General features: G+C 40.4%; 1 protein-coding gene across 1 annotated transcript in view; it reads right to left on the reverse strand.

Annotated features, from left to right (window-relative positions):
- Positions 1-13,692, reverse strand: part of LOC124722172 — an 830,020-nt gene that overhangs the window by 685,461 nt on the left and 130,867 nt on the right. Inside the window, exons 7-8 of the mRNA XM_047247373.1 lie at positions 7,631-7,826; positions 7,400-7,515 (exon numbers count right to left, since the gene is read on the reverse strand). Of these exons, the coding sequence (XP_047103329.1) occupies positions 7,400-7,515; positions 7,631-7,826 (312 nt within the window). The remainder of the gene's footprint in view (positions 1-7,399; positions 7,516-7,630; positions 7,827-13,692) is intronic.

The following is a 13,692-nucleotide window of genomic DNA, read 5'->3' on the forward strand; positions in this document are numbered from 1 at the left end:
TCATTACACTATTCCACCTTTGCACAGCAATGACCTGTGTGGTGCAACTGTTTTTAGCAAAGTGGACTGTGCAAAAGCATTTATGCAGATGCCAGTTACTCCTGATGACAAGGTGTAAAGAGCCTTTAGTGCATCTTTTGGCCTCTTCAAGAATGTTTTCATGTGATTTGGGCTCTGAAACGCCATCCTGACGTGGCAGTTCTTCCTTGAAAACATCTTACGTGGTGGTTCAGGGTGTCTTGCTTACTTGGATGATATTCTGATTTACAAATGCAACTTTACAGAGCACCACTGCTGTTTCTGGGAGGTATTCTCTCATCTCCAGGAGGTGGCTGTCATTATCAACCTTGTGAAATGCATTTTTAGTGTTCTGGAGATCAACTTCCTGGGGCACAGGATATCATCCACAGGCTCCTGCCCCTTTGACAAGAAGGTGTGGACTGTGTCTTAGTTCCCATGCCCCATTACATAGAAGGAACTCAAACTATCCTGAAGGACTTCATGAGCGTGCAAGCGCTGGTCATGGCCACATTCCATGGTGACCACAGAAAGGTCAAGAGGCCCATTCACTGGATGGTACACATGTCAGACATTTTTTGATCAATAGAAGCATGAACTATCACAAGCTGCCCTCCTATCCCACCCATCACTAACCGCCTTCTTCACAATTGCTGCCAGTACCAGCCAGTCTGCAACAGGCACAGTCATGCAGCAACATATCGACTGGACTTGACAGCCTCTGGCATCTGTCTTAGTAAAGCGCACTGACCTGCAGCAGCATTGGGCCAGGTATAATCACATGCTCCTCACTGTGTGTAAGATGATTAGGTATTTCTGCCCCTCAGAGGAGGGGTGCCATTCAGAGTTTTTGCTGATCACACACCTCAACAATGGGTTTCTGTCACAAGGAGAGCACATAGATCTCACCCCAACAATTCTGACAGTGGAAATATCTTGCACAGTTTACTGCAGATGTGTGGCATGTGGCTGGCATAAAAAATAATCAATTGCCTCATTGATTGTGGGCCTTGCTGCTCCCCTTGACTACAAGGCACTTGTCGCCACCCAGGCTGTAGACCCCATGCTCCTGTGGTTGAGCAATGACAAAAATACAAGCCTTAAGCTGCAACCCCACCCACTGTCAGGTATCCATAAAATGATCTGGTGCAACATTCATTCCAGTACTGGCCGCCATGGCCCCTCATCCCCCAGACTTCCACAAGGCGGCTTATGAAAATCTGGATGGCTTGTCCCACTTCTCATACATACACATGAATGTCCCTGCCATCATCCAACAGATACTTATATTCCCTTACTGCAACTGACAGATTCACCTGGTAGCCAAAAGCTGCTGTCAGACATAATAACAGACACAGTGGCCTAGGCCTTTATTAACATTGGGGTCTTGTGTGTTGGGTGCCCCCACAATGTCACCATGGACCGCAGATGGTAGTTCATGTTTTGTTTATTTAAAGTTCTCATGTAAACTTGTGGTATGCTCGTGTACTTTACAACAAGCTAAACCCTACCTCCAGATTCATGATGGACCATTTTCATAGGTCTTTAAAAGCTGTCCTTACATGCCACCCCAACTTGGTATGCCAACTCCCTTTAGTCCTCTTAGGTCCACTGCCAAGCTCATGCATGGGCAGCTGCTCATCATCTCAGGTGACCTTACTGAGCCATCACCCTGCCACCCACGACCTGTGTCCCAGCCTTTGTGCAGCAGCTGCACAAATCACTGGCACGCCTGCACCCATCCCCCCCCCCCCCCCTCCCCCGTTCTCCCTCCCCCGAATGGCATGATGAGGGCCAGCCTACCACGCACTGTGATCTTGGAATGTACACACACGTAATGCTCCAGGTGAATGCCAGTCAGTCACCACTCCACCATAATACTTGGGTCCACACCACATCCCCTCGTGTGTCACCAAGAAGTTCTCCATGCAGCTCCAAGGCACCATCACTAATGTTTGCAATTATCATCTGCTGCTGGTGTACACTCTCAACACCATGAGCACATACATATTGCTGCCCATCGAGATTGAGGTGGCACCGAACAATGATGAAGGTGTCTCAGCAAACATTGCTGAGCCAAAAGGTGGTCCATGGGACCCTGTGTCTGGAGCTGCCCTGCCATTTGTGCCACCTCATGCCCTGTCAGAACCATACAAGAGGTCCACCACTCCACCCCTGCTGCTGAACATGTTCCTGGCCACCAGCCCCAAATGATTAGGCAGTAACACTGCACTTCTGGCGCCAAGGGACTGGTCACTGTCATCACAACACCAGTGTACACCTCCGCAGTGACATGTGACCTAGCCTAGCAAAGAAGGGCACCAGCAGTGGGTACACACAGCACTGGCACAGGACGGTGCACATTGCACCATCAATGCAGGGTGCATTTTCCACCACCCACCATGCATTACCTGCTCAAATACCAGCACAATTGACTGTGGTGCTATACCACCCCTTGTCCTGGCTGGCAGTGTGGCATCATGTCACACTCGCACTGGGCTCGCTGTGGGGCAGCACCAGCTATGCTCGTTGCTCTACCTGCCATCATGGCACACAAGCATGTTCGCAAGTTATAGATTGCTTGGTGCCTTTTTGATGGGGTCATGTGTGATAAATGGTGTCCACACTTCAAACTGTGGGAACCCACTGTGTCTCACCCACCACAACTTATTTACAGTTTGTTTCTGCTCCCTCTAAGACAAATTCAGACAGCCCCCCTCTAATAAAATGTACACCAAAGAGTATTATGTTAAGTGACACAGATACCTTCAAGTTAGTAAGTTAGTATTTAGTTTTGCTTTGGTACATACACAAGATCCAAGTGCGTGCAAACAGTAATGTCCATAAGGAGAGAACCAGTGTTTTTTCTGGTACAGATTAAGTTAGTACATTAGCCTATGTAATCTTACAATATGTTATATGTAGTTGTGTCCAGTTCTAATAAAGGAACTATGAGAACATTTCTGTGTCCAATTATGTCATTCTGCTGACCAAGTCTTGTGTGTGCCAGTGTACGTGTACCAAGACAGTGACGAATGTATTTCCCACAAATATGCCCCAAGAAGTCTGACTTCTCACACAACCACTCATATCTTTTGTGTCTTAATTGTAACATTTCTGATCAGTAACTTTATTCCTTCACTTTCTATTTCCTTTCTCATCCTCTTTCCAACTCCATCCCTACCTCACTAGGTTTCAGTCTATGTAATCCATCTTTCCATCTGTAATTTCTTTTAAATTTCTTTACAAACTGAGATCATATTACAACTTCTGTCTCTCTCTCTCTCTCTCTCTCTCTCTCTCTCTGTTTCGTTTTTAATTATTTTATCTCCTTCTCTTATTTCCTCATTGTGGCTATGAAATTCCTAATTTCTTACACTGCCTCTGTTTCGTTTTTAATTATTTTATCTCCTTCTCTTATTTCCTCATTGTGGCTATGAAATTCCTAATTTCTTACATCCTTGCCTTTATATCTCTCTAAATTTAGTATTTTAGTCTGAAACAGCCCCTTTCTGACATTTATAATTCCTGATAATTGCTTTCTTACTGATCTTATTTGGCTCTGATCCAAGTCAGTGTTGATTTATTTTGTTGGAATTATTTAACTTCTTAGCTTTTAGAAAGGTATATACCAAAACAGTCTGGCATCCTCAGTCATACCATTATTCTGATACTTCATTTTTACTCATGCTGGATTGTTTTAATTTTCAACTTTTGTTTGTACTGCATACATTTCTATTATTATTATTATTGTTATTATTATTATTTAAATTTTTCTTTCTACTGTATCTATTTAATCCCATTTAAAATGCAATGTTAAACAATCAAATACAATAACAAAATCTCCTTTACAAGCTGTAATGCTTTAAATTTGTATATTTAGATTTTTTAATTGTAGATGTTCTTAAATCATGCAACCTACGCATTTTAGTTCAGTAATTTTTCTGCTTCCTGTTTCTGGGAACTTCTGTGAGTTTATGTTCTGGCTATCTTTAAACCAATAAATTTAATTGATGTCCTATAATTCAGTCACCTATTGCAATACTGTCATCAAAATCTGGAGAACTGATGCCTTGGCATAAAAATTTGGTGTGCTATGAACTGTAATGATCACAAAGGCTCAATAGTAAATAAAGTGGGTTTAAGACTTTTGTTGATTAATAGAATACAGGGAAAATACAGTCAGTCTACAAAGAAGATTATTCACAAAACACTTGTGTGACCCATGTTAGAATATTGCTGAAATGTGAGAAATCCATAACAGATATGATTAACAGAAGATACTGAACACATACAAAGTGCAGCACAGATGATCACAGGTCTACTTAATTCACAGAAGAGCATCACAAAACGCTGGAAAACCTCAGATGACACAGTCTGGAAGGTACCTATCCTGTTGAAGCCTACTTACGTAGTTATGATGATTAGTTTTAGATGTGTAAGCTAAGAACATACTACAGCCCACTATGTACCATCCCCACAGTGACCATGAAAATGAGGCTAAATTAATTACAGCAGACACAGAGGTATTTAAGCAGTCATTCTTCCCATGTCTCATAATTATTTTTTAAAGTTTGAATAGTGGAATCTGTAAGCTAAATTAAACAGTAAAAATGTAAACAGTGGAACCAGTTTTTGGATGATCTGAAGATTTTTTCATTCTCAGAATGCCTCCCCTGAAAGTAGACTGTTTAAAATTTGTGGTTCTGATAGTATCAGTAATTACTCCGCTCTAGTAACTTTGAAATTCCTCCTTTCCTCCATTGTAACCTTTGCCACTCCTTCAAATATCACCATTTATTTTTCATCCTTTACATTTTCTGGCATATGTTTTTATTTCTATTTTTCTTTATCTCCACTAACTGCTTCTTTTTTTGTTTTTCATTTGCTGTCATTTCATTGTTCATTTGATTCTGGTCTTGTACTCTTGTGTTACCCTTCAGCCACACTACTAAATAACTTTCTACATGATGTATCAGTGGTTCCATTACAGGTAACATTTTCCTTTCTTTCTCCACATGTAGGATCCTGCAGTCCCAAAAGTTAGTTTTCTTCCATCTTCATTCGGGTGCAGTTTCAGTTTCCCTTGCTTTAAGAAATTTGTCTGTATGACATTATTTGGCTCATAACATTCAACAACACACTTAAAAAAAAAAAGATGCACCATGAAGGAGCTACGCAAATTGGCCACAAATCAATATTCATATGGGTATCAATGGAAAATGCAAAACTGTAAACTTTGGTGGCTGATGGCTGAAAGTGTGATGCTGCAGCACAATTTCACACACAGATGGCAATAATAGTAAATGGGGACCTGTAAATACCAGGGCTTAAATTTTTTGTAAATTTCATTCCATGTACTCAGTTGGACAGTAACGATGCCATGCCATCAGGTGCGTAGAAAATATACGCAGATGTCATCATTTGAGAGAGGACATGCAGTTGGGCTCAAAGAAGCTGGTTATAGTAATCAAAAAATTGTTTGACATCTGAATAGGAGCGAAGTTACTCTTTGACAATGTTGGAAGGAATATGTGAACCACAGCCAAACAGAGTGTCAAGATGGAAGTGCTCGACCTAGGGAGACGACAGAATTTGATGACCACGCAATCATCAGGGAGGCACTCAGAACTCTGGATTCATCATTATCATTGATTAAACATGCAACTTGTGCTTCAGTGACCAAAGGACCATTAATAGGTGGCTCATTGAAAGGGGCTGAGATCACGGCACCCCTTCCACTGACTACCATTGTCCTCTGTACACCAACAAGCCCTTATTGCCATCTGTGTGTGAAATTGTGCTGCAGCATCACACTTTCAGCCATCAGCCACCAAAGTTTACAGTTTACAGTTTTGGGCACATCCAGCCTGGAATTTCACTGACAAGAGTAGAATTATCTCCACTGATGAGTCCCTCTTCAGTGATGAGTCCCACTTCAAACTGAGCCCTGAGGACATGTCTGGAGAGACTACGCACAGCGGTGGGATACCAATTTGAATGTCACCTGCCATCCTGTCTGACAACCAGGAGTAACAGTCTGGGGTACCATTTCATTTCATAGCATGACCCCTTTGGTTGTCATCTGCGGCACCCTTATATCACAGCAGCACAGTTTTGTTGCCCTTCATGGCGAGCTATTCTCTGCTTACATTTCAGCAAGATAATGTCTGCCCACATATAGCAAGAGTTTCTACTGCTTGTCTTTGTGCTTACCAAATTCTACCTTGGTCAGCAAGGTCACTGGGTCTCTCCTCAATTGATAATATTTGGATTTTGGAGCATTATTGTCAGGGCCCTCCAACCAGCAAACGATTCTGATCTCATAATGTGACCTAGACCTGTGGTCTAGGGGTAGCGTCTTTGATTCACAATCAAAACGTCTTCAGTACTGGGTTCAAATCCCACTGCTGCTTAAATTTTGATTAATAATCAGCATTGGTGGCCAAAGACTTTCCACATAAGAAGTCACCCTCATTCTGACAATGGCCTTGTCAAAGAGAGTGGAGGAGTGGACAGAGGTTCAGGGCACTCTCTTGTCCTAGGAGTGGGAAACTGCCCCTCAAGGCGGAAGAATCAGCAGTGATCAACAGCATGAGGGTGCAGAAGGCAATGAAAACCACTGCATTAAAGACACATAATGTGTATCTTCAGGACATGTGGCCTGTAATTGAAGAAGTGTCATGATGGTCTCTCCATTGGCAAAAAATTCTGGAATAGTCCCCCATTCGGATCTCCGGGAGGGGACCTCCAAGGGGAAGGTTACCATGAGAAAAAGATTTAATAATTAATTCATGACAGGCCGCTTCAAACCAGTCAGAAGACTGATTGGGGGAAAAAAATAAAAAAATAAAAAGGTACTTCAAATCTACCAATTTCCATCTCACTCAGATAATTCCTTTGTGGCATGTCTTTGTTTGTCCTAGAGTGCATTTTTGGTAGATGCAAATAACTCACAATATTATGGGATAAGGAAGGTTTCACATAAGGTCATATTATGACCCCTAGGTCATATTACAAGATAATGTCATAATCCTGTTATGTCTCTTAATATTGTGGTCTATTTGCAGCAATGATAATCGAGTGAAATGATTATTGAGGCCCATAAGTGTGTGTAGAGGTACTGTGATTTGATTTGTAATGATAAGTAGGAAATGTTCAATATTAAGTATGTATTTATATTGCACTGTATCTTTTGTGTTGCTAAGATATTATATTTTACATTCAAATTTATTTGAATGCAGTTTATATGTTATACTATATTACACAGAAAACACTGCAATAGACCTTACTTGTGAAAAATATATTGATAATGGTTGTCTTCCCCTCCCAAAGAGTTCTGCAACATGAGATGCAAATGATACTTAAGTACACAACTTACATCATTCAGTTCACACATTAACATAAGAAGGTCTCTTGATGTTCCAAGATCAGCAGACATAGGCTTTGGAGTTTGTATATGGTCAAATGAAAGGGATGTTCTTCTAGTGATTGTATCTGAAAACAAGCATGTAACTTTAATTTTATTTTTCAACTTTTCCAAATGTTCCTTTTTTAAATTTTTTACTTTTGAAATTAAAATTTGAACATTATTAGCTTCAAATTTTCATACCTATATCATCAATTGTTACATTTGACTCTGAGGTAAGAGTCAAAACCTGATGAATTATAGTTTTCGCTCCACTTTGCTTGTATGAAAATGGTTGGAATAAGTGAACTTCTTCACAATCAATTTTGCTGTATATATTGTGGTCCACATGCAGTTGACATGAACTGTTTGACTTCATAATTGGAAGAGGCTGGAAATTCTATGGGAAAAAAAACATAATTTAGATTTTAGTTTTTGAATAATTCATTTTTAATGCATTTACAAACAAAACAATCCACAAATTTAAGGTGACATAATTTTGACAGGATCAGCTGCACAGAGTTAATATGATCATTGAACAGGTCCTTTGTAAAAATCAACGTGTCGTCTACAAGCAATAATCATGAGAAAGTCTGCTTGCTGTGTTTGTTTACTAGTTCCAGAAGGTTGTAGATATTATAGACTATATCTATCACATGTTTCATGACTTCTGGAAAGCCTTTGATAGAGTTTGGTACTGTAACTCATTGAAAAAACACATACTTATGGAATATATGAAGAGGAATGAAAATGGATTGAAGACTCCACCAATATAAGTATATCATTCCTAATGGAGGGAAACAATCAGAATCAATAGTATCATCTTATTTACCTTACAGAAATGCAGTAGAACTGTTACTGTTCATGATAAGTATAAATGACGTGGGATATTAAATTTCTAGGTCCCTGATGATCATTGCAAATGATGCAGTTATTTAGTGAGGCTGTCAGAAAATTGTTCCAAAAACCAAGATAAGATGCAGATGATCAGCACTTGGTGCACAGGTCAACTGACTTCCAACACAAATAAATATAATTTAATATGTACAAAGAGACACAAAATATATTAATTGTCTAAATGATCAGTGATCAGTCAATGGAAACCGTCACAAGTTTGAAACATCCAGAAGTAGCTGTCCAAATAATCTAGAGTGAAATAACATTGAAAATCTAGCTGTGTAGAAGCCAGATGTTAGACTAAGATTTAGCAGCAGAATATTGGTGTTGCTGCTGCTGGTGTCTTCAGTCCATAGACTGGCTTGATTGTTTACAAAACCCTTGTTTGACTAATTTTTTGAGTATTATTGTCAATGAAAACCAGTCATGGAAAGATCAAATAGTTTATATTTGTAAGAAATTCAGTACTAATATATATCTATTGAAATATGCCTCAGTCCTCCTGGCCCATGATACCTTAAGGCATACATATTTTAGATTGATATATCAACAACTTCACAATGGTATTGAGATTAGGGGTGGTTAAAGTACTTACCATCAACTCTACATACATCCAGCAGGAAATCATGACAGTGAAGCTAAACCCAGAAGATAATGTAATACACAGCAATGTACATGAAACTGCCTGTCAGATTAAAACTGTGTGCCAGACCAAGAATTGAACTCCGGATCTCTGACTTTCACTGGGCAAGTGCTCGGCTGGCTGAGCAACCCAAACATGACATACAGCCCATTGTCACAGCTTTACTTCCAATAGTACCTCATATCCTACCTATCAGTACCTCATCTCCTACCTTTCTAATTTCACATAAGTTCTCCTGTGATGGTTGTAGTACTAGCACTCATAGAAGAAAGCATATTGCAGAGAGGTATGTTTCCAGAATGAAATTTTCATTCTGCAGTGGAATGTGCACTGATATAAAACTTCCTGTCAGATGAACTCCGTGTGCCAGACCGAGACTTGTACTCAGGACCTTTACTTTGTTGGGAAAGTGTTCTACTGACTGAGGTATCCAAGCATGTCTCACACCCCACCCTCACAGCTTTACTTCTGCCAGTATCTCATCTCCTACCTTCCAAAATTTGCAGGAGAATGTCAGTGAATTCTGGAAGGTAAGAGATAAGTTACTGGTGGAAGCAAAACTATGAGGATGGGGTGTGAGTTGTGCTTTGGTAGCTCAGTCATTGAGCACACATACCAGCAAAATCCAAAGCTTGATTTTCTCCACATGTAATCTTATAGTCATTATTTTAGGTGTAAGTTAGAGGAAGTAATATTTTCCTTACACTGTACTGGAATGTGGGTCTCGGTCCAGTACACAGTTTTAATCTGCAGTTTCATATCAGTTCACACTCCATAGTCACAAATCCTTTCTGGATGCAATGTACATAACTATAATATATGGGTAAAACAAAATTTTCACAGAATTACAACTAATAAAAAATTTGCTGACTACAGTCCACAGAAAACAGAAACAATTATTTTACAACAGACTACCATACAATCTTAAGATATCTAATTTAAACACCTTAAAAACAAACTTAAGGTTTTATTAATAGAGAAATGGTGTTATTCAACAGAAGATTTCAAGCAGTAATGTCTCTTTGTAAAATTGTTAATGTCTATAGTTTGTTTTTGTAGGAAGTAATTGATAATTCCTTATCTACACATTTATATCAATGTATGCATTTATGGACGTGTGAAGTAAAGCAATGACGATGTCTGGAAACTGACTCTTATATGAACAGACAATAGAACTGTGCAATGCAGAGATCCCTACCTTCAAAATTGCAAGAGCCCACATTCCAGTATGATGTAGGGAAAATATTACTTCCTCTAACTTACACCTATGATAATGACCATAAGATTACATGTGGAGAAAATCAAGCTTACATAAATGGGTTCTGTTTGAAGAGTGAATGAAATGATGAGGAAGTGCTTCTAGTACTCAACATAAACTCTAACATATGTTGTACAGTATCAGATAAACACAAAACACAACCTACCTAGTTTTGTGTCAAACAAGCAATAAAAGACACAAAGTGTAACAATTTTTAATGATGGTTTTCATGCAGAATAGATGCACTTATTATATATGTGATCAATAATCTGACTAGAAAACTGGAGCAGCTAACAGAAACATTAGACTGTCAAATCAAAATATTTGATGAATGTTTCAAAAGGATCAAATACTTTCACTGCTAGCCTAATGGGTTACATAGTTATTTGACATTGTCAAATGGGATGATTTGCAATCTGTCATGTTAAAATATGTGGAAAGAAAATACAAGGTCAAGATCACTAAAATTGCTTTATTTGATAACTGGTTTCAGCTCACTGATAAGTCATCTTCATATCTAAAATACAGAAAATTGCATAATGGAAGTGAACAATAGTGTAGTACATTTTATATTTAAACTTCCATTCTATGACACATACCAATGAAACTTTTATTCAATGTATACCAGTCATCTGACATTACTCGTTGTCATAATCTGTTCAGCTGAATCACTCTCATTGTCATGTACAAACTGAAAAAAATCTGTGTAGTTCATGACAAAATAAAGAAATATTTTATAGGGATTGTGACAAAATAAAGATTTACAAAGTGCATTTGGTATGTGGTACATAGATGTGATCTCACCTAAAGTAGGCCCCCATGGTTACATACAGTCTATCACTAACCAGGTGTGCCACTTGTAATGTTACAGGAACAAGGATGTAGATCAATGACAGCTGTCAGAAAACTAGCCACATGTGCAGCACTATTGTTAGAGATGGTGCTACTAGCCAGTGAAGTTCTCCAAAGATGTGCCTCTATAGTACTATAGCAAATGACAATGTAATGAACTTTCTACTAGATTTATGTTATTTAAACTATAAGGAACTATGTTCCACATCCAGAATCCGAGGTAACCATATACTGAGCATAGGCTTTTCATTAAGTAGTAACAAACAAGAAAACATTAAAAATGGAAGAAATAAAATGGTTACTATTGAAAGCAGTGCAATATTTACAGTACAGTGAAGTATGTACGGTGCCAATAATCAAAAACCACAATACTCAATAACAAAGGGTGTTATACTGTAACTTGAAGTCTAGGTGGCACTTAGAATCAGTGTAAAAAGTGGATTTAATTACACCGGTAAATGGACAGATAACCAAAGTCTATTTGATGTTATATGCAATGGTAGTATGAAAAGGATAGTTCCTACTCACCAAATAGTGGAGACAATGATCGCGGATAGGCACTACAAAAAGACTGTCAGAAAGTGAGCATTTGGCCAAAAAAGCCTTCATCAAAAATTGACAACATACACACAACCTCTCATGCAAATGCAACTCACACACACACACACACACATGACTGCAGTATATGGCTGCAGAGGCTGCACTGTGAGCAGCAGCGCATGATGGGAGAAGCAACTGGTTGGTGGGGCTAAGGAGGCTGGGGCTGGGAGGGGGAGGAATAACAGCACAGGTGAGGGATGCTGAAGTGCTGCATGTGGGAGCATAGCATGGACAAGATGGAGTGAGGGTAGGGCAGCTGGGTGCAGTCAGGTGGTTAGACAGAGGGCAAGAGGGGGGGGGGGGGGGGAGTGGGAGGGGGCGTTAGCGGAAAAGGAATGAAGTGAAAAGACTGTGGGTACATTGGTGGAAAGAGTACTCTGTAGTGCTGGAATGAGAATAGGCAAGGGGCTAGATGGGCAAGTACAATGACTAACTAAGGTTGAGACCAGGAGGGCTATGGAAATGTAGAATGTGTTGCAGGGAGAGTTCTCACTTGCACATTTCAGAAAAGCTGGTATTGGTAGGAAGGATCTAGATGGCACAGGGTGTGAAGCAGTCTTTGAAATGAAGAATGTCACGTAGGGCAGCATTCTTAATAATGGGGTGATCCAGCTGTTTCTTGGCCACAGTTTGACAGTGGACAGACAGCTTCTTGGTTGTCATGCCCACATAGAATGTAGCACAGAGGTTGCAGCTTAGCTTGTAGATCACATGACTGGTTTCACAGGTAGCCTTTGATGGGGTAGGTGATGCTTGTGACTGGGCTGGGGTAGGTGGTGTTGGGAGGATGTATGGGACAGGTCTTGCATCTAGATCTATTACAGGGATATGAGTCATAAGCCAAGGGGTTGGGAGCAGGGGATGTGTGGGGATGGATGAGCATATTGTGTGGGTTTGGTGGGCAGTGGAATATCAATGTGGGAGATGTGTGAAGGATGGTGGGGAGGACATTTTATTTCAAGGCACAAAGAGAGGAAGTCAAAATCCTGGTGGAGAATGTGATTCAGTTGCTCCAATCCTGGGTGATACTGAGCCATGAGGGGAATTCTCTTCTGTAGCTGGACGGTGGGACTTCAGGAGGTGGTAGGTGATTGGAGAAATAAGGAATGGGAGATTTGTTTTTGCACAATTGTACAAGGTTGGGAGGATAACTTTGGTCTGTGGAGGCCACAGTGAGGCCTTCAGTGTATTTCGAGAGGGCCACTCGTCACTGCAAATGTGACCGTGGGTGGCTAAGCTGTATGGAAGGGAATTCTTGGTATGGGATAGGTGGCAGCTGTCAAAGTGGAGGTACTGCTAGTCGTTGTAGGTTCAATGTGGACGGAGGTACTGATGTAGCATCTTTGAGGTGGAGGTTGACACTGAGGAATGTGGCGTTGGAGGTCCAAGTAAAGTGAATGGGGGAAAAGGTGCTGAGATTCTGGAGGAATATGGATAAGTTGTCCTCACCCTCAAACCATGTCATGAAGATGCCATCAATGAATTTGAAGCAGGTGAGGAGTTTGGGATTCCTCTAGATGGACGACAAATAGGTTGGCATAAGATGGTGCCACATGCATGCCCATAGCCGCACCTTGGATTTGTTTGTTGGTAATGTCTTCAAAGGAGAAGTAGTTGTGGCTCAGGATATAGTTGGTCGTGGTGAATAGGAAGAAGGGTGTAGGTTTGTAACCTGTCGGGCATTGGGAAATGTAGTATTCAACAGTGGTAAGGCCATGGACATTAACGATGTTAGTGTAAAGGGAGGTGGCATAAATAGTGGTCATCAGAACACCATGTGGTAAAGGAACAGGAGCTGTGGAGAGTTGGTGGAGGAAATGGTTGGTATCTTTTTAGTAGGAGGGTAGGTTGCGGGTAATAGGCTGAAGGTGTTGGTCTATGAGAGCAGAGATTCTCTCAGTGGAGGCACAGTAACTGGCCACATAGGAGTGTCCTGAGTGATTGGGTTTATGGACTTTGAGAAGCATGTAGAAGGTAGGAGTGCAGTGGTAGTGATGAGGAGAGAGATCGACTCTG

The sequence above is a fragment of the Schistocerca piceifrons genome, chromosome X (assembly GCF_021461385.2).
Source record: "Schistocerca piceifrons isolate TAMUIC-IGC-003096 chromosome X, iqSchPice1.1, whole genome shotgun sequence".
Lineage (NCBI taxonomy): Eukaryota > Metazoa > Arthropoda > Insecta > Orthoptera > Acrididae > Schistocerca > Schistocerca piceifrons.